We start from the raw sequence: 25,555 nt of genomic DNA, 5'->3' as shown, positions 1-25,555 counted from the left end.
ATTCATGCTGCATGTGCAAAAAATATTATTTGGTGACAGAAAACACTGCCAGGGAAAATAAAGTACATGGATGATTTATATATACAGAAAATTGAGTATTACTACTGCCACTAGTCACAGAGATGGTGATCACCACCAGTACCACTGGATGGTGATGGTAATTAAGCAAATCACACTGGGAGCTCTGACATTAGGCAGAAACTCTCTATACAAAAAGTAACACAGTCTGCTATAGTCACAGAGACTAAAGGTAACTTGTAGTAAACCCTGCAAGGAACAGCAAAAAGTCAGCATCTCGTAGCAACAGCTCATAGGCGACATGAAACTCAGAGCTACTGATGCAACAGCTACATTAGCTGTTGTGACAATCGTGTCTGGGTATGATGCCTGAACAAGCAGCTGTGATAACACTCATGCCAGTTACACAGAGTTTTTGCTCAAACTTCACAGAGACTTTCAGCTTTATAGTACGATATAGAATCCTGGACAAGTAATAAGGACATATTGATCTGATATTTTTACTCCATCTTCAAACACAGTTTTTAAACTAAATAAGGAGTTCATGACTTGACCTATCATCAAGACCTCAATAGTTTAAACAGAAATTTAATTTTCTCTATATACTTCAGGGATAACAATATAAGAATCACTGTGATGTGCCTGTTCACTAAAAGAAATCATATTGACAGCTATAGATGGGGTGAGAGAGAAGGTCATTGAAAACATAAATGGAATTGAACCATAGCTACAGGTCTTTAATAAAATCTGCACCATCATTGGATTTGTGCAAATTAACTAATAACTTTCTCAAACATTGCCCCTTAATTTTTCCTTTGTGTTTGAGAAAAAGTGTCTCACTTTTCTTACAACACAATAATTTGTATTGGAAAATTGAAAGGAGCCAGAAGAGTGAGGAAAATAAAGTAATCCCTTTCCTGCACTCCAGTAAACAACTTACAAATAATGTTTTACTTTCACAGTTACCTGTGCATTTCTTGATATTGCTGTTTCTTTTTCCATGTGATCCTAACTTGCATCCAAAGTTCTCCTCCCAAAATTCTGCAAACCATACATTTCTTCTATTGTTAGCAAGTGTTCGACTCCGAAAATATCTATCAAATCCTACATTTGAGAAAAGTTAAAAAAGCATTAAAATATAATACAGCATAAAAATACTCATTTAAAGACAAGAAGAGATTTTGTATAAATATCAGAATAAGAAGAAGCTTTACGTGCAAACTACTATAATATTTTATGAGTGCAGTAGGAGATAAAGATTAAAAAATACTATATTTGTTATTATCCCATATTTGCTGTAGAACAAGATTTTTTTTTAAATGCCTACATAAATTAAAGAGTTTCTAAAGCTCCAGCAGAATTCTGTTAGGAAAATAGCTTAATTTTAATACACTGATGATCCAAATAAATAATGGGATATCTACAAGAAATTAGACAAAATATAATCACTACTTAGTCAAAGACTGTGACCCAAATAAATTTCATTTCAAGGCCACCTAAAATCATCAGGTACATCTCTGTTGAACCAGAGGGCTTCCAGAACACCCAAACTTCTGACTCTGTTTGTATGTTTAATAACCCTAGTTGAGAAACTAAAGATTCCTGTTTAAACCTCAATGGATTCTATACCAGCCTTTGTCCTACAACCCAGCAGCCATAACGAAATCACGACTAACACATACCATCCAGATTAAGCCTTTACAAATGTTTCCATGTGGCTAAATTCTCCAGGTAGCATCAGTAGTGCCCAATTTTCCTAACTGTTTACCAGTTTAGAGCACTTACTCAGACATTAAGAGATGTTACTGTGTCCAGTACCCTCCTGGGAATACAGCGATTCAAACCAACAACTTCCACTTCATCTAACAAGGCAGAAACTTTGCTAATACACTGCCTTCTTAAAGTAAATTTATGAGAGGAAAGCAGAGCCTAGATTGTTCTCTTCCCAGAAGAATGAGCTGACTCATTATTACCCATCTAATACTCTCTGTTTTTGTCTCAAAGAGCCATCCGGCTATGGTTAAGTTGTTCTCCAACACACATGCTCTAGTTATTAGGCAGTTATAGGATTGCCTAACTGAAGATTTAGCATATTCTCATTTCAACAGAGATATTAAATGAATATTGGTTCAGACCAACTCGAGTCTCTTAGTTGGAAAGTTTTCCCTGATTTCCGTGTAATCAAGGGCTACATGTTTTGTTGTTTAGTTTCATTTTTAAGAGAACTAGGGTTCTTGACATTGTCACAAAATGAGGGGTTTGTGCCACGTGCATTCCTACCATCTATTGATGTTCTTTTGGGCAGAATAGTTACTGCTCCTTCTGCAATCTCCTCCTGCTGCTGAACTGGTGAAATTTTTGACCCCCAACTATCGGAGCCGATCCAGAGGAAATGTCCAGATTGATTAGCTTTTTTGGCTGCTTCCAGTATTCTCCTGCAAATAAACAACAAATGATGAATTAACCAAACTGCATTTACAAAGAGCTTAAGAATTTCCAACATTAATTCTAGCTATGCATAAGTCTAGATAAATATAGGTCACACTAACCAATCAGTCAACAGTTTTCACAGTCTAAAACTTATTCGCCAACAGCTGTCTTGAACTCCAGTACTTTACAAGTTAATTTGTTTCCTCTTTAGCCATATTTTTCTATCATTCTTACTGGTTTCTTCATTTTCATTCACCAAATAGCAATCTGTTGGAGCTGTGCTTTTAGAAACAGGCTAGATCTCCACTGAATAAAGGACCAGTACACTATATAATTGCAGCTCAAATTCTCATCACCAGATTTCCAATAATTTTTACATGGGACTGAATCTGAAAACTCCTGTGTTACTCTATTCTATACCAGCCAATTGATCAGCTCTGTGAAGAGGGAATGTCTTTAACACACAAAATTGGGAAACAGGTACCTAATATCATCTTCATTTGCAAACATGATCACTGCACGAGCATTTGGAGTTTCCAACAAGCGCTTGATGATCTTTTCAAACTCTCCTGGTCTTGGTTCCCGAGGAATTTTGAGTGACTGAGCAATGCAAACACCTCCTGAGGGAAAAAAAAAAAAAAAAAAAAAAAAAAAAAAAAAAGAGTAGGAAAAAAGAAATAATAATTTTTACATGATAAATATGTACAGTTCAGGTAATCCCAGCAGTCAAAGAAAACAAGATGTTAATCTGTGATAAGACAGCACAGCCAAAAGTTAATTTATGTATTTTGAAGTATGTGCTGTACAAACCTACACACTTAATGTTGCATTGAAGACTCATTTATATATAAAAACTAAACCAACATCCTGAGCAAGACCAACAAGCACTGTACTCTGGCTCAGCTGGACTAAGTTCCACAAACTTACCCCAACTTATGGCAGCTGAGAACCCAGCTTTGCCACAGGACTGCCTTTAACCAGGGAGCCACAATTTAACAGCTATTTTATGTTCATAATGTGGCTCTCCAGCATCAGTTACTATCGTACATCTCTGCTTTTTCACCAGAGAGTATAAGGTAAACAATAAATGCTGTGGTTACAAAATAAAGTAGTAAAGCTGAAATATTATCTTATGAACAAATACATGCAGATCACTTCTAATTGTTATTATGACATTCTTAATTAAGTTGTCTTAATTATTTAAGAGGTTTCAGGTTGCCATTGAATATTCTAAATTACTAATCAGCAAATGAATGCAAACTCAGAGATGATATTTATATCTCTTGCTGACAGAAGGCGGAAAATGTCAACTGAAATCTTTACATTTTACCTGTCCTCCAAAAAGGGACAAATTTGTACAGAAACCCGGTGATTTCCAATGGCTTTCATACACCAGTGTAAGGGAATTTCTACTTCCCAGTTACGACACTCTTATCAATGTCTGAGCAGATGAGGAGAGAAATTCTTGAGCCTGTTTCATGAAGCACTGAGTCCAGATTGGCACCAACTTCCTATGCCATAGATAATCTTTCTGTGATTGTTTGCTGATTTATTTATTTTAATTATTTTCTTTAAAACTGTTCCCTGATTTGCATTAGTACATCTGACTCCCACCAATATTTGATATTGCCTGTTATTATTCCCAAAATAAGAGCCTCTTGTGGAGAATCTAATCATTAATAAAACCTGAAAATTAAGAAAACGAGAAAAACTTATTTCTAACAAAAAGTGACATGTTAGTAGACAAAGGCAAAGCAAATGGTAATTTTGCATCTCAGCATCTCCATATTAATATTTCTGCACTGAAGATTGCCTTCAGTGTAAGAATAAGAATGTGTCATAAAAGAGCTGTTCTATTTTTCTGAAAGCTAGTATTTATTTCCTGATATATAAGATCATTTGGGGCATATATAAATCTATATATTAAAGATAATTAGAGAACTGAAGTCACGGTTAGATGGTTATGTTGTATATGGAGAGGCATTCCAACTTTTTCAACAGTCTTGTCAACCTTGTATTTTTGCAAAGAATTTCACAAATTAAGTTGGTACCCACTGTCAGTGATAGGATTTGGACAAAAACAAGGTTCCAACCAGATGCAGCTTAGGATATTGAGCTATATGAAGAAGTAACAGAGGTCTCTTGTGTTGGCTTTCTTAAGCTGGATGTGTTTAATCTTTAAGGAAAACAAACAAGCAAAATAAAGTTATTTTTTGAGCTTTTAAAATTTTCTTTTATTTAAATGTAATATTTAGAAAATTCTGGGGATTTTGTTCTGCCTCTGCAGAATCTCATTGACCTCAATAGTTCTTTGCACAGGCAGATCCTAAGTTGGAATCAAGTTTAGACATGGAATAAATGAAGCATGGAATTATCAACTGAGAGTTTAAAAATAACAACTTTTAGTCACAGGCAAACATATCACCTTTTTCAGCTATGCATCAATTTATTGAGTAGTTACATTACTATTTTATTAGATTGAGAGATACATACTACCATATATATTTATTCTGAATTATTCTCTGCCTTACATGAAAAAAAATATTATTTGCAAATCAGAATATCTGCCATTTCTAACAAAAATTGTTTGTACACACTTTTTACCATCTATAAATAGTGTAAAGATATAATTTAAATAATTTATTCTTATCTGTTTCAAAGTAGAATATAGTGCCTTTATCTTGCAACATATTTATTCAAATTTTTATGAACAGCCTGGGTCCCCATGATGGACAGCTAATATGCCAATAACCTCAGATGAGCCCAGGTAATAAGTGACCCTCATATTCTCCAGGTATCTTTGTCAATGAAAAGATGGATGCCATACCATGAAAAACTTTAGCCAATTTCCTAAACCGATACTAGGCTATTGTGATAGACATTCAAAAAGCTCTTTACTGCAACCTCTTTCTCAAGTAACAGGTCTGAAATATAAGAGAAATATTTAGCAAACATCCTGTAAATTTAACAGCAGTTCACCATTAAAAAGGAAAAACTGAAAAACAATGCCAAGCTCTCAACTGTCCTCAAAGTCATTCAGGCACAAAAAGTAAAATAGATCCTAAAAAATTACTTAAAGGAATAATTTTTTCCCCTCATAAATTTGAAGAGTACATTTTTCAACTATTTCTATTCATGCAATGGCCCTTAGGAAAAAAACATTCTTTCCACATTAAAGTCAACTGCAAATATTACAAGATATGTTCATATAATACACTTTATACAGCCATCAACAATCTGTGTGGAATAGATATCAAGCAATGAAAAAGTGCAGTATCTAGAAAAGCTATTTTCAGTCAAAATGGTGTTGAAGAAACAGCATTCCATCATTGCAGCAGTAAGTTCAATCATGATGGTACTCTGCATCTTAGCATCTCTACATTGAGGAATGTGTTAAGTACTAATAGGAACAAAATAAAATGTACTTTAGCCTTGTTGCTACATTTATAATGAATTGTGTAAGCTGTCTCCAACAAAGAAAACATTTTCTGTATACCCTTATCTATATATACAGCTTATACAGCTGTTGCTCAAACAAATAACAGAGTATCAATTTTCAGCTAATGGTGAAATGCTAGATCCACAAAGGTACTTAAAACATTACAGTGTCTAACCTCTCAGCACCCTGCTGCCTTTGAAATCTACAGCCTGGGCTAAGTGCCCAGACACAGAGAGAGATGAGTGTCTAGGAAAAGGATTCTTAGAGGCTGGCAAACTTAATAAGGAATAATTATTCCTCAAAAATAGCTAGTGGAGGTTCTAAAATGACAGGTTTTAAGGTCAGTAGTTAGGACAATCTTACGAAGTGTGAACAAAAGAGAGATTTCCCCAAACCAAAAGGAAATAGGGTTTGAGAATAGATATCTCATATGTGATACCAATGGATTTACCATTTGCTGCAGAGGTGCCAAAGGGCAGATGGTTCAGAAACATAATGCCCCTGGAGAATTCATGGCTGTGAATCATAAAAACTAATAGTGTCTACACGTTTCACCCTGTCAGCATTTCTGACTGATCTGGCATGATGATTTCTTGTCCCTGTTACTGGTTTCTAAAGTATTTGTTATCTTTCATTGTCTGCGGAGGTACAGAAAAAAATAAGTTTGTTTAAATTTCCCTTGGTTGAGATGATGTTTAATCTAGCATTTGTATGAGGAAATGAGAGCTAACTAGCTTCTTACTGAAAAGGCAATGTTGTGTTCGAATGCAGTCAATTAAGGGACTTATGAGTGGGCTTCAGAGGGGGCTGCACTAGAAGCTGTTACTGAGACCAAGAAGGGAGTCAGACAGGTAGACTCATTTCAGGTAGATCAACTAGGAACAGATACCAGTAATTGTACACACTCCAATTGTACCCATTCTGTAATTCATATATGACACAGGAGATTAAATTCAGGGTTCACATCTGTCAGACGTTTTAAAGACATCAAGATGGCACTGATGGAAAGTAGTTCTTCACCTGCTCTCAGGAAAAAAATAATAATTCTTAGCACCAAACTCTACTAAGCGTATTTTTTCTGTTCTCAGCCTTGTAAAACTAAGGTTGTACCCAGTCATCCCAGAGCTTGATTAGAGGAATAAAACAGTTAATATGAACTACACAGTGTCAGTGATGATAAGTATCCATTTGTCTTCTGTCTAACAGCTATCAGGTGTGATATCCAGCACCTGGAGCCAGGGGATGAAAAATAGAAGAGCAGAGATGGAAGCTGGAAATCAGGTTCATGGCAGGTGGCACCCTATTCATGATCAAGGATTCAGTCCAGCTGCTCCACAACATGTAACCGCTTCTGGTAACTCATGCGCTTTTAAAACTGGGATACACCCAACCCTGATATACAATAATATGTTTTTGAGTTGTTTTCTCCATTGTGATAAAAATCGCATCTTAAATTAATTGTTCCATGCTAGTATTGGCTTGCTTACAGTGGCACTGTATAACATTGCTTGCAGGAAATAGATTATCACCAAACAAAAAAAAAATGGTAGATATGTAAGATATTGTCAGTATGCTGGAACGATGAGCTTTTTCCTTTCTTTTTGTGCTCTTACAATAATGATTCTACTAAAGAAAAAAATAAAACAAGCAGGAAATGTAGTACCTACATCATTTTGGTGGTTAAACTTATGTTGATTTTATAATGATAAATATTCACTTTAGCTCTCATGGGTTCTGAAGTCACAAGATGGCATGCTAATTGCAAACCATTAAATACTCAAGTATGTGGAGGTGGGTGTCAGAAGAAATGATGTTGAATGTTTATTTGGAAAATAGCAAGCAGACTTGGTAGAAAACTTAAACTAGCAAATTAATTTCCTGAAGCAAAGACTGGAAGATGAAGCTAAATGTAAATAGAAATACAATGGACATATTCTCTCCTACCCCAGCTAGGATCCAGCTCTACATTATGGACCAATTAAGTAGGGCACACAAGAACGGGCACTGTCTTCATATAAAAAAAAAAAAAAAGCTGCTGTTTTCAGTTCAAGTATGTTCAGTGTCAGGACCACAACCATACTACTCACAACCATTTTACCCTCTAAATTGTTTTACTTTCTGATGTATATACTTAGCCCTACCATTGTAAAATGGGAAGTGATCAAACTATCTACTTCTTAGCATAAGGAGGCTTACCTCACCTGACTCAGTATACGTCCTTACAAGTCAATTATTTAATGGCAACTTCATCACAAATCACATTGTTCCTGAAAAAGCTCAAGACAAATAGCCAGAGCACATCTAGAACCCAGTCCTACCTGGCAGGACTTTCTCAGCTGCTTTCAAGTATACATTTTCTTTTTTTGAGATGAATTATATGTGACTGGTTAGCAGGCCAAGAAAATTTTAATGCAGGCTTGTGGAAAGTTTCCAAAAACATTACAGAAATATGTGATGGCAGAGAAGTTCTTATTCCAAGTAGGGGAACAGATGTCAGAGACTCAGAAGCAGCCTTGGTAAGAAACTCTCCTGTGAGGCACACAGGGTGCTGTCAGAGGCAGACACAGCCTCTATCTGACAGGAAGATACACACTTCTGACAGTACCACGTCATCCAAGAGAACATGACATAAAACAGACAATTACATTTCTCTTCCTCTTCCAGTCCTTCCCCTGGATATATTGGAAGTCTAGAAAATCTAGTCCTGGTTATACTGAAAGTGTGTTGCGATTGCCAGGAACCTTGTTCAGTGTGAAGATTGTTGGAAATATTAAAAACAGGATGCTTTATGCTCAAGTTCTGTTGACAAAATCGGGATAACGTTGTGACTTAGTAAATCCATCAAGACCTCTTTTTAAGCAGATAGTTCATTATTTGATAAATTTAGATGCTAAGAAATCTGAATGTTAAAGAAAAATAAGCTAAGTGACTGTCCTGCATGGGACTTGCACTGATGTTGCTAATCGAGTACTTTTAGGAACTAGTATTGAAACACAACCAACTTGCTGCCAATCTCTTGTGTATCACTAGATGTCCTTGGCAATGATTTTCTAGAGTATGAGTCAATAGGGAGCAACACCAAGGAAGATATAATTACAAGTTGAAGATCAAGTTTCACAAGCAATAATTCTTCAAAATGTAAATGCCTCCTTAATGCCAAAGTACAGTAGTTGGGAGGTCTGGATGCAGCCCTGCATTCTTTCTAGTACTACCTTCACTTAACTACCCCAACAAACCATAGAGTCACTAATGTAGCTATAAGGACTTCAGGGTAGCTCAGCTACACAAAAGAGGACCTGGGCCTTCTGCTCACACAGAAGTCCATGCCATGGCACCCTCAGAACTATTCACGTCCAAATCTAGTTAAATAAAATCTTATTCCAGTGCAGCTCCTTTGTTGCTGTCACTAACTACCTGCATTATGGAAATATCTTTCGAGGTCCCTTGCAATCCCTAACATTCTGTGATTCTGTGATTCTGTGATCCTAAACTCTTGTGTCTTTTCCTTGGAAGCTCACCAAATACATCAGCAAACATTTCACTTACTCTTACAAAGATAATTTTCAGCCCACAGTGGCAATAGTTTTCGATGCAAGATTATAGAAATAAATAAATAAATAAATAAATAATTTAAATTAAATAATACTTTGCTCCGAATAGATGGAAGTAGCACTTAGCGTCCAATACATGTAGACATAATGGAGGGTGAGAGCTTTTGTTATAATCTTTTAACAGACAAAAACAGTCTGCAATTTGAAACCATACATTGATGTCTTTTTTTTTTTCTTCTTTTCTTAAAATCCCTTAATATTCATGACAAAGATGTTTTAATACACAAGCAGGTCAATGATGCTTTTTCATCAACACAGCAGCTACAGTCATGAGCTTTTCCGCTCAAAACTAACAGCTTTCAAGAGCTCAAAGTTTCTCCTATTTATTTCAGTGTTTTAGAAAAGGCCTTTTAGCAATGCCTTTTTGTCTGGTCTTCCTTTCATTCATCCTTTTTGGGGAAAAAATTAAAAGGCATTCTGCAAAACTATGAAAGAACACAAAACATTCTGTTAAATACAATTCACTCATTCCTTTTAAAACTGTTTTTATTACATCCTTGTGAGTGTTCATAGGCATACAGCCATGCATATTTCACAAACACATGTGCTCATACAGATACTTACATCATGAGCAAAGCAGATGTTAATTCTAAAATAGAAAAGGAAGAAAGAAAAAAAACAGCTCTGGCTCCATATGATACCACTGGCTACTGGCTTCCATTGTCAGAGTCTGTCTCTTAGGTGACATGAATCATGAGAGATCTGTTACTTTACATTTCCATTCTGTACAGTAAAAAATTCTCTTTTTTAAATTTTTTTTTTTTTTTAGAAGAAACTATTCCAAGTGTACCACTAAAGCTTACATTAACACCAGCATCTGACAGAAAATAACTGCAAGGGATATTCTCACCATCACCGAACCTACTGATTTTTTTTTTTCAGGTTTGAAAAAACAACCTACAAACAACACATTTTTCATCTTTTGAATTTTTAGTGTTACTTGTGTAAATGAAAGGCAACTTTCTCCGGCTTGAAAGTGAGAGGCTAAAAGAAAAATCTATCTATAGTAGAGAAATTCATGAATGGGTAAATATCACATACCCAAAAAAAAAAAAAAAAAAAGCCTGAAAAGACTGAATTCTGAAAGGTTGTGAGAGAGGAATTTTCCTCTACACAGTAAATCACTATATAACTAGTTCATGAAGGACATGGGGTGCCCAGTCAAACTTCAAAACAATCTGTGGCCAAAAGAATATAATTGAAATGGCCTCCAAGTACATTTACTGGTCAGTTTTTGCAAGGCTTTCACAGCTATGTCTTGTTTTACCATTGCAGTGGGCATGAATATATCCTTCTGTGGAAACATGGTTCTTCCTACTTGCATGTTTAAAACGTGCAGAGGTATAACAGGTAGAAAGAAACATACTGCTATTTTCCGTTTCCTGGCTACATCCTACATATATCATTGATGAGGAAGGAAGATCCTCTTTATCTTTTTTGTTTTCTTTAGATTAGGAAATCATATGAAAGAAATTTCATAAATACCTAAATTCTAAAAGATTTTCAGATTTTTTTTTAAGGTAACATCTATTCTGATTTGTAACAAAGAAATACTGTGAACTCAAACTCTGGTCTGTGGTTACCTAATAGATACTTTTCTCTGACAGTAAATTTGCTTGAATATGGCCCTTATTCTTACCTCAATTTCTCTAAAATTCTCAGTACTAATGGGCCTGAGAAGCTGTAAAGATTTGGATTTGTTGTTTCAGGGACTTTATATGCAAATGGTTGCTTCAAAGTATTCCAGAGGTGGGTCAGCCATAAAAATCACCAGTTAATCTCCAAGCACAGTCAATCAATTTTTGCACCCTTCAAAGTTCTTGGTTAAACCTGGTGCAATGTTAACAGATACAGTTCCAACAGCCCAGCGTAACATGTTCCCCTCTGTTTCCTGGGTGTCACCATCAGACATGGGATGCCTTTGCCAAGGTCCAGCATTCTCCTGCCACACCACTGGAGGCACCTTCCCCTGAATGCTACTAGCTGAAGTCTCAATCCCCAATGGTTGTACTTGACATCATGAAGAAGACATAGGAGGTTCTGGCATCCTTTATGATTATGTTTTGGCATGAAAAGAAACCCCACCACAAGAAGGGCTGAATTCTGTAAAAACATTTATTTCTAAACAAATATAACCTTTCTTCTTTCAGAATAATTTGTTCCCTGTGGAGATCTCCAGTTTAACATTTTTTTTATTCCACTCCCTGCCCTGTTTATTTTAAATATTTTAACAGTGATATAAAAGGCTGTTTTCAGTTAAGTTGTCCTGGATTGCCTGATTTTAATGGTAGGCTGCTGTCCTATTTTTCCCTTGCATGCATCTTACTGTTTTTGTCGTGTTCAGAGATTGCCTTCAGTCACCTCCTTTGCACTTAAATGCTGTACACAGGCAGCAGAATCTGAGTTTTAATCATGCCTTCTAAGAAAAATAGCAGCAGTGATTAATGTTCTCATTCTGAAACGTTTTTGTCTGCTTTCTAAGTGAAGACATTCTTCTTCTTTGTGGTCACAAAATAGCCACAGATTTATTGTATTCACTGGAAAACAAAACAAACAAACAAAAATAAAAAAAACCCACAACCAAACAAAAAACAAACAAACAAAACACACAAAACAAACAAACAAAAAAACCCCAAACACCAAAAAACACGCACACACACACACAAAAAAAAGCACAAAAAAAACCCACCATTCCTTCCCTCCCTTCTGTTTCTGCCCTCTTCCAGAGTGTTGGTGGCAAAAGCAATTTCCAACCTTGTTTACATATTCCTTTAACTAAACTGCCCAGTATAATGAGATTATCCTTAAAATTAGGCATATATTATTTAGCTTACATTACCTCCACCTGTAAAATATTTATTTTCTCACGATCTGAACTATCAAAATAGTTTGCATATAAAGCCTTACTTAACTTTGATGAAGATAAGTCTCAGTTTTATTACTGATATTTGATCTTCAGTGTGAGGTTCAACAAATAGTCTGAAATTTGAAGTAAAACAAAATATCTTTCAGCTAAGCTCTGTCTGAAACTGAGAAAAGAGAATTCTGTAATCTTCTCTATATGAAATTATAAACCCAAATTTATAGAGACAATTGTCAGCAACTACCTTGGCCTCTTCCACACTTAAGGTTGATTAGAGTCCTTTTCAAAAGCTCGAGCTTTTAAGAAGGCCATTTAACTAAAATTGAAATATTTTGCACTTATTTGACAAAACTTTAAATGACAAAAAGTCACAATAGTTCAACCTTTACCTTTTAGATTAAAAAAATTAAAACAGTAATATAAAATGCTGGGGCTTTCTTATTCCAAATATATAATTTTGAGGGGTTTTTTTTGCTTTTTTTAATTCAGTAAAAGATTACATGTATTATTATTGAGACAAAAACACTTGAGAACAGAAATATTTTATTTTCACTATGGAAAATTTCAGTATTTGTTTTAATTTTTTTTAATATCAGAATTTTGAATGAAATGGAAATATAATTTCTGAGTGATTCCATGTGTAATGAGTCAAAGCCTGTTATCCTAGAATATCTGAATTCAGCTGATTTCCATCTGATCTAAAGTGTATTTAGATAAAATTATAAACATTTCAAGGTATGACGGTTCTGCCATACCCATGGAAAAAGTTGTTCCAATGGTTTATGACTCACTACTGAAAAAAAAAAAAAAAAAAAGACAAACAAACTAACAAAGTTCTTTTTCATCAGTTTAATTTTGCTAAATTCAGTTCACAACAACGGGATCTGTTTACACCTTTTCCTCAAAACCAGAAATCAAACTCCTTCATTCTTCCAAACACAACAACTTGTACATAATTAAGTTATGTGATTAAGTTATAAGTTAAGTAAGCTTCTCTTATACAAGTTAGGAAGGCTGAGTTTATTTAATTGTGTATCTAGTCTGCAAGTTATATTTGAAAAATTCATATATGCATTTTGATGTTAGTACCTAGCTATATTTATCTCATTTTAAAGCACTTTGAGGGCTGGACACTGGGGTAAGAACATCACTAGGATCTAAAAATACTAATGAGCTTTATCTGCTGACTTATTGCCATTGGGGGTTATATAATATGAAGAGAATAAAGCTAAGGTTTGTATATTGCTTCAAGTTTTTATGTTTCTTTACACCAGTTGAAAATACAGCGATAATAAGAAACAGTAACACTTATTTTATAACACAGCAGTAAAATAAAGGAATGAGTTAGTGACTGAACAAGAGTGACTTTATAGCCTCTCACATAAATAATCATACAGAATCCTACCTTTATTTTAAAAGTGTAACTGAATTAAAGTTGGCTACATAACCACTGTAACTTTAACAAAGTCTGTGGCACTGTATTGTGAGTTTGGATCAGAGAACGAAATTAAAGAGAGGAGCCTTATCTCTATGCATTTAATATCAACAGGTAAAATTTCTCTTGAGAAGTTTAGGAGTGAGTGGATTTACTAATTAGTCTTTTTCTTGAAGTATATGTTGGGATGAAGGATTAGCTTAACTCATAAAGCCCTAGAGAAAACAAAAGTATCGGGTAAAAAGTGGCTAACCAGGAGACGTGCTTCAAGGGCTGCAAGGGGCCTGAGAACTTAGAGCTGAAGGAAGAAGCAGGAAGGTGCTCAGAGAGCCTATGCACGCAAAAGGAAACAGCTTGCAAATGGAACACGAGTTAGTTTGGTTTTAGGCACATAAGAGCAATATAAAAATGATGGGACAAGAGCAAAAGCAACTAAATGGTTTTAATTCTGGGGTACAATAAATGGTGAACAGATACTTTAGCTGTTCTTGAATGAAAGATATCATGTATGTACATATAAAATAAATTGCAGAAATACAGCAATGTTTAATTTTACCGGATGTTTACTCACATCTATATTTGTTTGAAGAAACAAATATCAGAAGACACAAAAATCCAGAAGATTAATCTTACATTGTAAGTGGTACAGCATGTCTATATGTCTGTTGTATATTCTCAGGCCTTATTCAGAAAAGAATTAAGTCCTTATTCATTAAGAATACAGGTAGCAACTCTGGAAGTTGAATCACTGAAAAATGCTTAGATTCAGACTAAGGATTCAGGATAGAAGGCCAGATAATTATATAATTCAGGCCTATTCCCGCTATTACCAAAACAGTGGAAATTCCAAGCATTGCCTGTTGGGAAATGACCAGCACGTGGGATCAAAGTTGCTGTTATGTGCTCTGTCAATAGTTGTACTAGGACAGATTTAACACTGCTTATCCTTTTTTCAGATGGTAGAGACATGGCTTTGCTCTCAGTAACATTCTGAAAGAAACAAAGGCTCTACTTAACACCAAAGAAGGGAAAACACAAGGAGAAAACAGTTGCCCATGCAGGAAGAAACAGGAGAACTTGGCCTTTCCATCAAAGTGCACAGCCAGTGTAAAATCCTCTGTAAAGAATGGCAGCCAACAGGCATAAGAGCTCTAGCTCTCCTTGACCAAACTCTGACTCAGCCAGAATGTATGGATCTGTCAACCTCAACCAAGCTGCTCAGTGACACAAGATGAATGAAGGCAACTGTGTTCAAAATTAAATATGCTAACAGTACACTACAGTAAAAAGGGAAATCTGGACACTTTTACAAATGTAGCTATCAAATGGATGAAAAGCAATGTCTGTGAGAGAGAGAAGGCTTAGGACATAGAAAACAGACCAAACACTGCAAGGGCACTTGGTCCACAGTTCAATTGTTGTCACGGAACTATGCCCTTCTTTGTTCTATCAGAGGCGAAATCTTGCAAGTGCTCTTCAGGCTCTGTCTCTGTCTACATTTTAATGTTGCAGAATTAGACAAACCCAGACCTGGCTCCTTCCATGCAAATCATATCTGTGCTACAGGAAATCACCATTAGCTGAAAAAGAAATGGAAGCGGCTGTCTTGTGACACATTATGTATTGAAGGTGTCTAGTAACTGACAAAAGATGTCTGCTGTTCAGCCCCTTCTAATGAAATGTTAGATAACTCTACCATTTTTTGTAGACAGTGAAGAAAAAGAAATATACAAAAAAACTATAATCACTAAGTACAATATTACTTTTATTGAACATTGCACAGTAGTGGACACCATTATGCTGTTAATACAAGTTGAAATAAAAGCCTGTTTTAATGTGCATCTGGTCTCCACATAGAACTTTGATCAACAAACTATCTCATCAATGCCCTGAAGGATTTTTCTGTGTCCATGCTACTCGTCTGATTACATAGCTTCAATAATTTGATACAACTCTTTATCACATATAACATTTTAAGGCACCCTTCATTATGTTTTTCTTTCTTCCAAAAGCTATCAAAAATTATACCAGACAAAAATCTATTATCTATGGAGCACTTATATCTCACTCATTATAAATGAAAAATGCAGAAATACATGTTTTCAAAGTTAATTAATTCTGAAATGTATTGCCCATCAAATCTGTCAAAAGATGTAACAGATGGAAAATGAAGGTACTTCAATTTACTCTGAATTATATATTGAATAAAGACGTATGATTAGCCCCATGGACCCATGAGAAAGAAACTCCACCTTGCAGTAACAAAAAATCCATCGTATGTTACTTGATGAAAGTAGCAAGTGAGGATAAAAAATGAAGATAACATAGAAGACAAAGGAAAGATAACAAAGCAAGTATGGACTGGAGAGCTCTGCTACAATCAGTCATTGTTCAGTGTAATGCACAAATAATAGTGCTGATCCTAAAACAAAATCTTCTGCAAATGCCTAGTGCTAAAATAATAATATACCTTTCTTGGCAATGCTTTATGGTTAATCACTGTCAAGTTTTGAAGTGGAAAAAAATATACACTAGGAATGAATCCTTTATTCTCCAGACTTCAAAAGAACTTTCTTGCTCTGCTTATTTAAGTTGTTTCATCGGTGAACTACAAATACGTCTGCCAACAGAGAGTAGAGGAACAAGCATAGCTCTTCCACACCCTCCATAATGAAGCTACCTTGGGAGTTTGTATGGAAATATTCAAGTTGACATGTGTTTTCAAATCCCAGAAGAGCTCAGTAAAAGTTACCAGAAATTTGAATACTGAAATTTTAACTTTTTCAAATTCTGATAGCAACCAAAATACCACAACTTCAAGACTATTTTTTGGCATATGAGAAAGATCACAACTGGCCAAAGATGTAAAAAGTTCCACCAAATTTAATATTTGAAAAGGCACTTTCATTAGGAAAGCCTTTGCCACCATTTAGAAAGTTTCCAATGATGGAGAGATGGAAAAGCAGAAGCAAATAATTTTCAATATTAATAAAAACAAGTGACAGCCCTGAAGAGCATAAACAATTTCTGCCCTCTCTTTTCTTGTGTTTGTTTTCTATACAGATGGACTGATTTATTTTAGAACACAGAGGAGCCAAAAACTGAACACAGAAGGAATATGGGAGAAAAAAAAAAAAATGAACTGTAGAATAGTGCTAGTCATAGCTTGTCTGAGGATAAATTTAATTTAATGAAAAAAAAGCAGCATTATATTTATATATATATATGTATATATATAGACCAGTTTAAGACATCCAAGCCGCTGTGTACAATATCTCTCTACAAGAGAAGACAAGTCACAGTGCTCTTGCTATGCTAGGGCATTTCCACTGTGGCATGTGCACATGAGGTCTGCAGCATCCCATAACAAAAGTTTGTGTACAGTCTGAGAGATGTGCTTCAGATCCAAGAGACTTGGATCAATACCTAAGGATCTCAGTGTGCAGATTCAACTCAGCTGAGTTTTTGTAAAATCATAAATCGATTATTAGCCTGGGCTAGCCCTTTTCACAAAGATGACTTTACTACTTGATAAATAAGGAAACCAATTATTGACAGGTTTTCCATCTGAAGTAAACTGTGTGCAGAGAGATCTTAGTGACCAAGGTGCAGACATTCTCCACTCATGTTTCTTCTCCTCCCTTGTGGAACTTCTACTCACTTGCTTAAAGATTCATCTCTTGCATAGAAAAAAAGACATGAAAGCCATGAAGCATGAGATTACAGTTGGTAGGGAGCAGAGGAGCAGAAAAGGGAGACTAAGTGTCTTCAGCTTCTCTATTAGCCTCCTATCTCCGAGCCAAAGTATACATTCCAAATACAGCATTATTCTCTGTGAACTACCTCTAGATGAGAACATCCACAAAAAACCTACAGTGTTGCAAAACGCTTATGTTTTTGTCCCATACCATACCTGCCCCTTGTCCCATGAGAAGGACACTGTCTTACACTGTCTTATGTAACAAAGAACAGGAATGCTTAGTCTTCTCACCATCATCACAGATGTAATCAAGCCCAGAAGTATTTCATGAAGGAAATATGCCTGCCATGCACTTAGAGAGGTTCCAGCAGCTGCAATGCTACAGAGGTATTTGGAGTAAAATCCTATATGGATAAAGGACATTAAGAGTGCAAAACTCTATGCAATAGAATTAGCCATTGATTGATCTGAGACTGTCTGATTATTTATTGGAAAATAATACACCAATGTCCTAGCAATCACCTTTAACCATCAGTGTGGCTGCTTGATTCAGGTCAGTCCTTTAGAAGCTGAAATGCAACACTGCCAAGACAAAGTCCACACAGCCAAGTGCCAGGTCCTGAACTTTGGCCACAGCACCACCATGCAATGTGACAGGCTTGGGGAAGAGTGGTTGGAAGCTGCCCATCAGAAAAGGACCTGTCGGTCAACAGCCAGGTGAATATGAACCAGTAGTGTGCCCAGGTGCCCAAAAAGGAAAATAGCATCCTGGCTGGTATCAGAAACAGTGATCAGGCCAGAAGGACTAGGGAAGTGACCGTCCCCCTGTACTTGGCTCTTATGAGGCCACACCTCGAATACTGTGTCACTCACTACAAGAAAGATATTGAGGTTCTGGAGAGAGTACAGTGGAGGGCGACCAAGGTGGTGAAGGGTCTAGAGTGCAAGGCTTATGAGGAGCAGCTGAGGGAACTGGGGCTGTTTAGCTTGGTGAAAAGGAGACTGCAGGAAGACCTCACTCCCTACAACTACCTGAAAGGAGGTTGTAGCATGGAGGATGTTGGTCTCTCTTCCCAAGTAACAAGCAATAGGACAAGAGAAAATGACCTCAAGTTGTACCAGGGGAGGTTTGTAGAGGTTATTAGGAGATATTTATTAACTGAAGAGATTGTCAAGTATTGGAACGGGCTGCCCAGGAAGTGGTTGAATCACCATCCCTGGAGGTATTTAAAAGACTTGTAGACGTGGGACTTAGGGACATGGCTTAGAGGTGGACTTAGCACAGTTAGGTTAATGGTTGGACTCAATGTTCTTAAAGGTCTTTTCCAACCTAAATGATTCTATGATTCCATGATTCTATGATTCTCTGAAGTGCTAAATCTAGTGACTATCAAGGGAGAAGATAAGAAAATATTTTTTCCTATATCACAGCCCCCTATTATTCTCCCATTGCACATATTCTCATTATTTTCAGAACATCTGTCAAAATCTCCAAGTTTCTTCAGGTACTTCTATCTAGAAAACCAGGATCATCCCTTTTGAGAATGAACAAGTACAATGATAACCAAACAGTTCACTCAAAATCAGTTTTCCCAAAGACAATATGACTGAAAAAGATGTACTCTTATGTCAGGTTGGCTGTTCAGATTTTCACCTCACTAAGAGATGGATAAATCTGTCAAGGAGAAAACCTGTTAATTATGGGAAACCTCAGTGTACCTGGACAGTTACAGTGGAGGTTGGACATAAATTCATCCCCTGGCTTATGTCACAGTAACTTCACAGAGAGATGAAAACTCTCACCAGCACTTTTCAGACTAAATATAAGCAGCGAACACCTGTTTGTTCATAATTAATGAAGAAAAATGAGATAAGTTCAAAGAATAAATTATTTGTTGCATTTTTTTTTTTCACTGAAGGGACCAGGAAAAAGGTATATTATTTTTCTGACTGAAGGCCATAATGGACAAAATGCTTCCCCTCTAATAAAATTGTGTCTTTTTGTATCTCCTCAGAAGGATTTAGTTCCATATTTTTATTTGTAATAATCTGTTGTTTTGTTTTGGTTTGTTTTTTTTTCTTTTACATTTGTGGCTGAAAGCTCCCTGCCAGCTGTCGGTGTAATTAAATCTTGCTAACAGAGCTCACTGGATTTCCAGTTGCAAGGGAATCTCTGTGGAAGAACAGCTGTCATGGGTCTGACCAAAGGTTCATCTGATCTGACAGTCCCTTTTCCAGCTATGACTCATAATGGAAGAGAACAAGAAGAGAGAGTAAACCTGTATGCTGGCACCTTGTCCCAGCCTTCAATAATTCCCAGTTCAAGGGCTTTTTGAGATAAGGTGTCTTTACACTTATTAAAAACTCCTGATAGAATTTTTCTCTATTAATACATCTAGTCCACTTGAACACAGTAAAACCTAGGTTAGATGATCCGTCAACATCCCCATGTCTAAACTTCACAGTAGCTAAAGATCAGTTTTCCTTTTCCTTTCTCCATGATTATGGTATTAAATTTCAAAAATCATAATTTGATCCTAATACCATGACAAAGTCTTTCAATGTTGCATGTACTTTTCGTATACACAAATCACTTTTTTCCCTTTCTTTTACGAACAGATCTGCAAAGTATATTTAGATGCATTTCTATGGAGCTTCTTAGAATATTCAAGTATCTCGAAAACTGTAGGCATATTTTTATATCCCCATATGTGCATCTGCAGAATTTTTTCATGGACCCCAAAAAACTGGCCAAGAAAAACAGTATATGCAAGAATCTGAATGTACAGGCATATATGTACATCTATAAAGGGTGTATGAAATTATTTTCTAATCAACAGGTTCTTTAGTTTCTAGGACAACTTAAATCAAGGATTAGATGTATTTGACATGCAATTTGTTGTTCTGGAGTCAAGATTACAACCCTTTCTATGAAGAATTTCTTCCTAATATTCAATCTGAATATTCCGTCGCACATCTTGAGGCCAATTCCTCTCATCCTGTCTCTTGCCATTTAGGAGAAAAGACTAACACTCTCCATGCTACAACCTCCTTTCAGGTAGGTGTAGACAGCAATAAGGTCTCCCCTCAGCCTCCTTTTCTCCAGGCTAAACAGCCTCAGTTCTCTCAACTGCTCTTCATAAGACTTGTGCTCCAGACCCCCCCACCAGCTTCATTGCTCTCCTCTGCACTATCTCTGGTACCTCAATGTCCTTCTTATGGTGAGAGGCCCAAAACTGAAAACAATATTCAAGGTGAGACCTCCTGACAGTTGATCTTGTACTTACATATTGAACAGTTTCATATTATATATTCAAATATGGTGATTTTTCTACATCTATTTCTGTTTGTAAGTGTCCAGTAATTCTACTGTTTTAAGGTAGAGTTCTTATAAGAGGTGGTGCAGGAAACTTTTTCCATACATTTAGAATAATTGTATTTACAACAATAAATTGAACAAGACAAAAATAGTTACTGATTTGAGTTTACCAATTTCATTAAGTTTGCTTCTAGAAGTCCTATTTCATACTGCATAGCTCCCATTGAAGTCACTGAAAGGAAAGGGTTTCATTTTTCATCGTTTGGAATGTTCATTATATATATATATATATATGTATGAAAAATGAGAATGAACTATGCTACAGTAGATAGAACAAAAACAATTTCATAGGGCAGTAAACTCTCATACTCCAGGGTATAACCCAACCAGTAATTCATTGGGTTAGACAGAAGCTTTGCTCATGGACAAGTTATTTCAAAGAGAAACAACTAAATGTTAATTACCTTCCTTCGGACATCCCTTCTGTTGGAAACAGGACAAAATACGGTATCACAATTTCTTTGCCTCGATATTTCTGAAACTAACTCCCTGCCTGCCATCCATGCTACAGTGACTTTCACAACTCTCTCAGTTCAGACTGCTCTTAATATTGTTCACATAATCAGACAAAGTTGGATCAGCTGATTATATTCTTTAGGATTTAAAAAGCATTCTCTAGCCATTTTAGTTCTTCATTTTGCTTTATTCTATTTCCTACACCTTTTATTCTTTAAGATGTGAAATGACCATTTTTTTTAGTGAACAAGGAAAATTCTTTGTGTTTTCCTTGCACACTGTACTCACCACCTTGAATACACCTACATTTGAAAGCATAAATTATCTTCTTCCCTCATTTGCACATGGACTTTTCCAGTTGTAACCCTGTATCCAAAGCACAGATATATGGATTTCTAAAACTGCGTTGATCAAATTTATCCAAGGCAAGTCTTGCATTAAATGAAGATAAGAAATTCTTTTTAAATGTAGAAAAGTTAAACATATAAAATATGTATAATTATCTACCTTGTTCTTAATACAATTCAGAAAAAATAGTGGAAGAAGTAAACCTTCATCCACTATGGCCACTGATCAAAAGGTCTTTACAAAGCACCAAGATAAATTGTTTCAGAAGTGATCATTATTCTGATTGTCCTTTTAATTCAAAGATGTTTCTCATTTGCTTCATTGCAATTTACTGTACATGTACCTTATCATTTAACATAATTACATCTCTGTATCCATTTATCAGTAAAGGTATCTTACAGAACTCCTTGTCTACAACTTCCTTCCTCTTTGGAGGAAGGTAACAGGCTTACTTCTGGTAATAGGCTCAAACTCAAACAACTGCTCAGATAAATCGTCGTGGGAGAAGAATTAAAATAAAGGAAAGCAGAATGTGATTTAAAGTTTTTATGAGAATCCAAAGTGACTGTACACAGTAAGATAACCTTTCACTCAATGCAAAGCAAAACAGAAATGCAGACCTGGAGTGCATCACAGTGAACTGTGAAGACTCAGGCATTAGATGTTAGAAATACCCATTCTTACTGTTTCTCTTAATTTAGTAGAGAAGAATTCTAAAATGTGTAAGTTTGTCCAATTTTAAATGTAAAAATTAAGGCAGAGAATGTGTCCTCATTGTTCCCTTCCATCCAATAACCATGTGGTGACCACTGCAGCTGGCTTTTACAGGTGAGCAGGCTGGAGGCAGATGCCATTGCAGATGGTACCTGTACCAAAGGGAGCTGGTGTCAGCATTTCCCAAAGAGACAAGCACAAAGTTAAATTCCAGTAAGATACAGAATAGGGACAGCCTGAGGTTTCAGGAGTGACAGCCACGTACTAGCCTCTTCCTTGCCTCCAGTGAGGGAGGGGGCACATATCACAGCCGCAGGAGACCTACCTTGCAAACATGTTAAATCTGCCCAGAGCCACAAAAACCACTCAGTCCAGCTGGGTCAAGGTCAGAGATGGTGTCTGCAGCCTTCTGTTAACACTCTACTGCCCCTTTCCCCAAAGCCAAGATTCCTCTGAGAGAAGAGGTAAGAAAAGTTTACTTTAACAAGTCCCACAGCATAAACTCCTCAATAACTTAAAAGAGGAAGAACTTCTGTGGCAGTTTGCTAGGTTTTGCCTGCTTGCTAAGAGAAAATTATTAAATGCTGCACAAACACAGAAATGTACATTTACTCAGTTGAGATTCTTAAGATTCTTGCATAGCATTTAAGAGAGCTCTGCTTTCAGAATGGAGAAATCTGATTTGATTCCTGAAATACCCTTGTGTTTGGGACACCTACCTATTTTCTAAACAGCCCCTCACTACCTAATGGTATATAATGTGCAAATATAGCTCTCAAAAGTTAGGCCCAAATTCTACCATCTGAACTTTAATCAGAAAGTCTGTTAAATAATATCAGAAAAAATTGTCACAGAGATATATTTTAAAGAAGGAAGGTTGAAAGAAAGATCCACTTCTCACTTTAAGTAATGTCTTTCTTTATGCTTACCATGGTTTAGAACAACCAATGATAATAGGAAAAAGGAGTTCCCAGTGTGATGACAAATTATAAATAAAAGATAAGTTTTGTTACTTTTTTGCTAAAAATCCAAAATTGACCTGCTGATCCTGGGTGAAAAGGAAGCATAAGGACAAGTTTAGACATTTTGTATTTCTGAACTCACCCTTGGAACAACACACATTTTCTTTGGTGTTTCTTTCAAATTCACTTGGAGCACGATAAATATATCTATCCAAGCAATCACATCAACACTAGGAGCTTATTTTATCTAAGATCAGGCGCCTCGTGTTGTTATGTAGGTGGAAAGGCAGATAAGTTTCTCCTTCCTCAAGATGAGTAGGTGTGTGGAAAAATGCCATCAAATTATCTTTGATTCATCATTATAACATTCACATCATACAAAATGATTTGCATTTAGGAAATAATTTTTTACCCCCGCATTCCTAGGAAGTATAGAGTATACAAAAAAAAAAAAAAAAAGACCAGGACCCAAAGAGCCCACTGATTCAAGATCCAATTTATTTTTGCTTTTGCTCCACAATATTTATATTAATATTTCAACAATAACTCACGTAACAATATTTAGCAAATTCCTACTGCAACGAAATCTTGTCAGTAAATGACTACCCAAAGCACTTAAAATCCTTTTCTTTGAAATACCTGGGGTTAGAGTAAATCATATCATATACAGCAACCAGCTGAGCTCAGTTCAACTGTTACTGTTCTTTTTCAATCCACTTTGACATCCTCTAGCCCTCCCCACAAATTTTGTGGGCAAGGAAAACCAGAGGTCTTGATTTCACAGAATGTCCCATGGTATTTTCTTTAAGACCATTCAAGTATAAAATTAGGGACCCGTTGCACCATTCCTTCAGAAGTCTACAGTAATGGTATTATTATAAATTTCAAACTGACTTCCTTATTTGATCTTCTCCCAGCATGTAAACATGCAAGCACTGGAAGCATTTGTGAGGTTCTGAATATAGCTGAAGTACTGTGCACGTAAGTCCCCTGCTGAATGGGTCTTAAATCTACAGAATTTCAAGCTGACTTGTAATGCAAGAGGATCCCTGCAGAGGCTTTTTTAAAATCCAAATTCTGCAGACTGATATAAAGAAAATGCAACTTCTCAGATTGTTACATGCAAAATATGTCTTCTAACAACACTATTACAATCACTTGACATGCAAAGTCAATTGGGAGAGTGAACTGTGGGGGAAGAAATTGTTTTGCAGTCTCATTCCAGCCAAAAGACTGAGGATGTGTTGTTATCTGAGCCATAAGCTACTCTGAAGAATCATAATCTCTTCTTCCCCCATCTGTAAAAATGATATTTCTTATTTCACATGTAGACCAAGAAGGATAAGGTTTTGTCAATTTTTGATGTTACAGGAGTGAAAAAAAAAAAAAGAAAAGAAAAGCTTTCCCAGGCTTATTCCATCCCACCACAGAAACCACTTGACCATTGCAAAGTAGTAGGAAAATACTGATGTGTTCAGTCTCCAGATTTCAAAGGATTTTTGCTTCCTTATTCATACAGCAAATTCAGCTAAAGGTATTATTAATATTAGTTCTCTCTTTCCTCAGTTCATCTAACATGGGTCTTTCTGCTTCTTCACTCAGTGTTATTCTTTCTTGGTGTGAATGTCTTTTCTGTCATGTGAAATTGATATCTTATCTCATTAACATACTCTTTCTTTTCAGATTTAATTTTCTCTCTTGTCTGTAGCTAGTATTCTCTATTTTACTTTTTACTTTCTTTGTTATTGCTGCTCTTACTCTACGATGTGTTTTGGAATGTATTTTACATGAAAGATGCTATACAAAAAGCAAAGGATAATCTAATTTCTTTCTACCAAGGAAAACAGAGCTCTCTACAGACAAGGATACTTATTACTGTAGTCATTCAATGGGGCCAGATGATGAAAAAGTCAGAATAGCTAGTGAGGGTGTATTCTGCATTATTGCTGTTCTGTAAGGGCAGATAGAATGCAACAGGAAATATTGTTTTGTTTGCAGTCATTAATTTCTGTGTTACAAAAAAGTAACACTGAGCAGATGCACCTTTTTTTTTCTGAGCAGAAGTGTTTTCTCTTCCTAATTAATTGGGGACTTATTTAGAACTGGCTCAGCAATACAAAATTGACCTTTGAAGATCAAAGTGATAAGCCATATGGGGCTAAATCCTGCTTCTCTTATGCATGCAAAACACTCACTCATC

At 36.0% G+C, this 25,555-nt stretch overlaps 1 protein-coding gene across 1 annotated transcript in view; it reads right to left on the bottom strand.

The window, feature by feature from the left end:
• GRM8 (glutamate metabotropic receptor 8) overlaps window positions 1-25,555 on the bottom strand; it is a gene marked incomplete at both ends in the record, with an annotated part of 340,828 nt that overhangs the window by 190,696 nt on the left and 124,577 nt on the right. The window contains 3 exons of the mRNA XM_082066696.1: window positions 985-1,122; window positions 2,299-2,453; window positions 2,933-3,068. Coding sequence (XP_081922822.1) covers window positions 985-1,122; window positions 2,299-2,453; window positions 2,933-3,068 — 429 coding nt within the window. The remainder of the gene's footprint in view (window positions 1-984; window positions 1,123-2,298; window positions 2,454-2,932; window positions 3,069-25,555) is intronic.

The sequence above is a fragment of the Streptopelia decaocto genome (assembly GCF_964273445.1).
Source record: "Streptopelia decaocto genome assembly, chromosome: 1".
In the NCBI taxonomy this organism is placed as follows: domain Eukaryota; kingdom Metazoa; phylum Chordata; class Aves; order Columbiformes; family Columbidae; genus Streptopelia; species Streptopelia decaocto.
The sequence above is the reverse complement of the archived record's forward strand: the minus strand, read 5'-3'. Positions and strand labels throughout refer to the sequence as shown.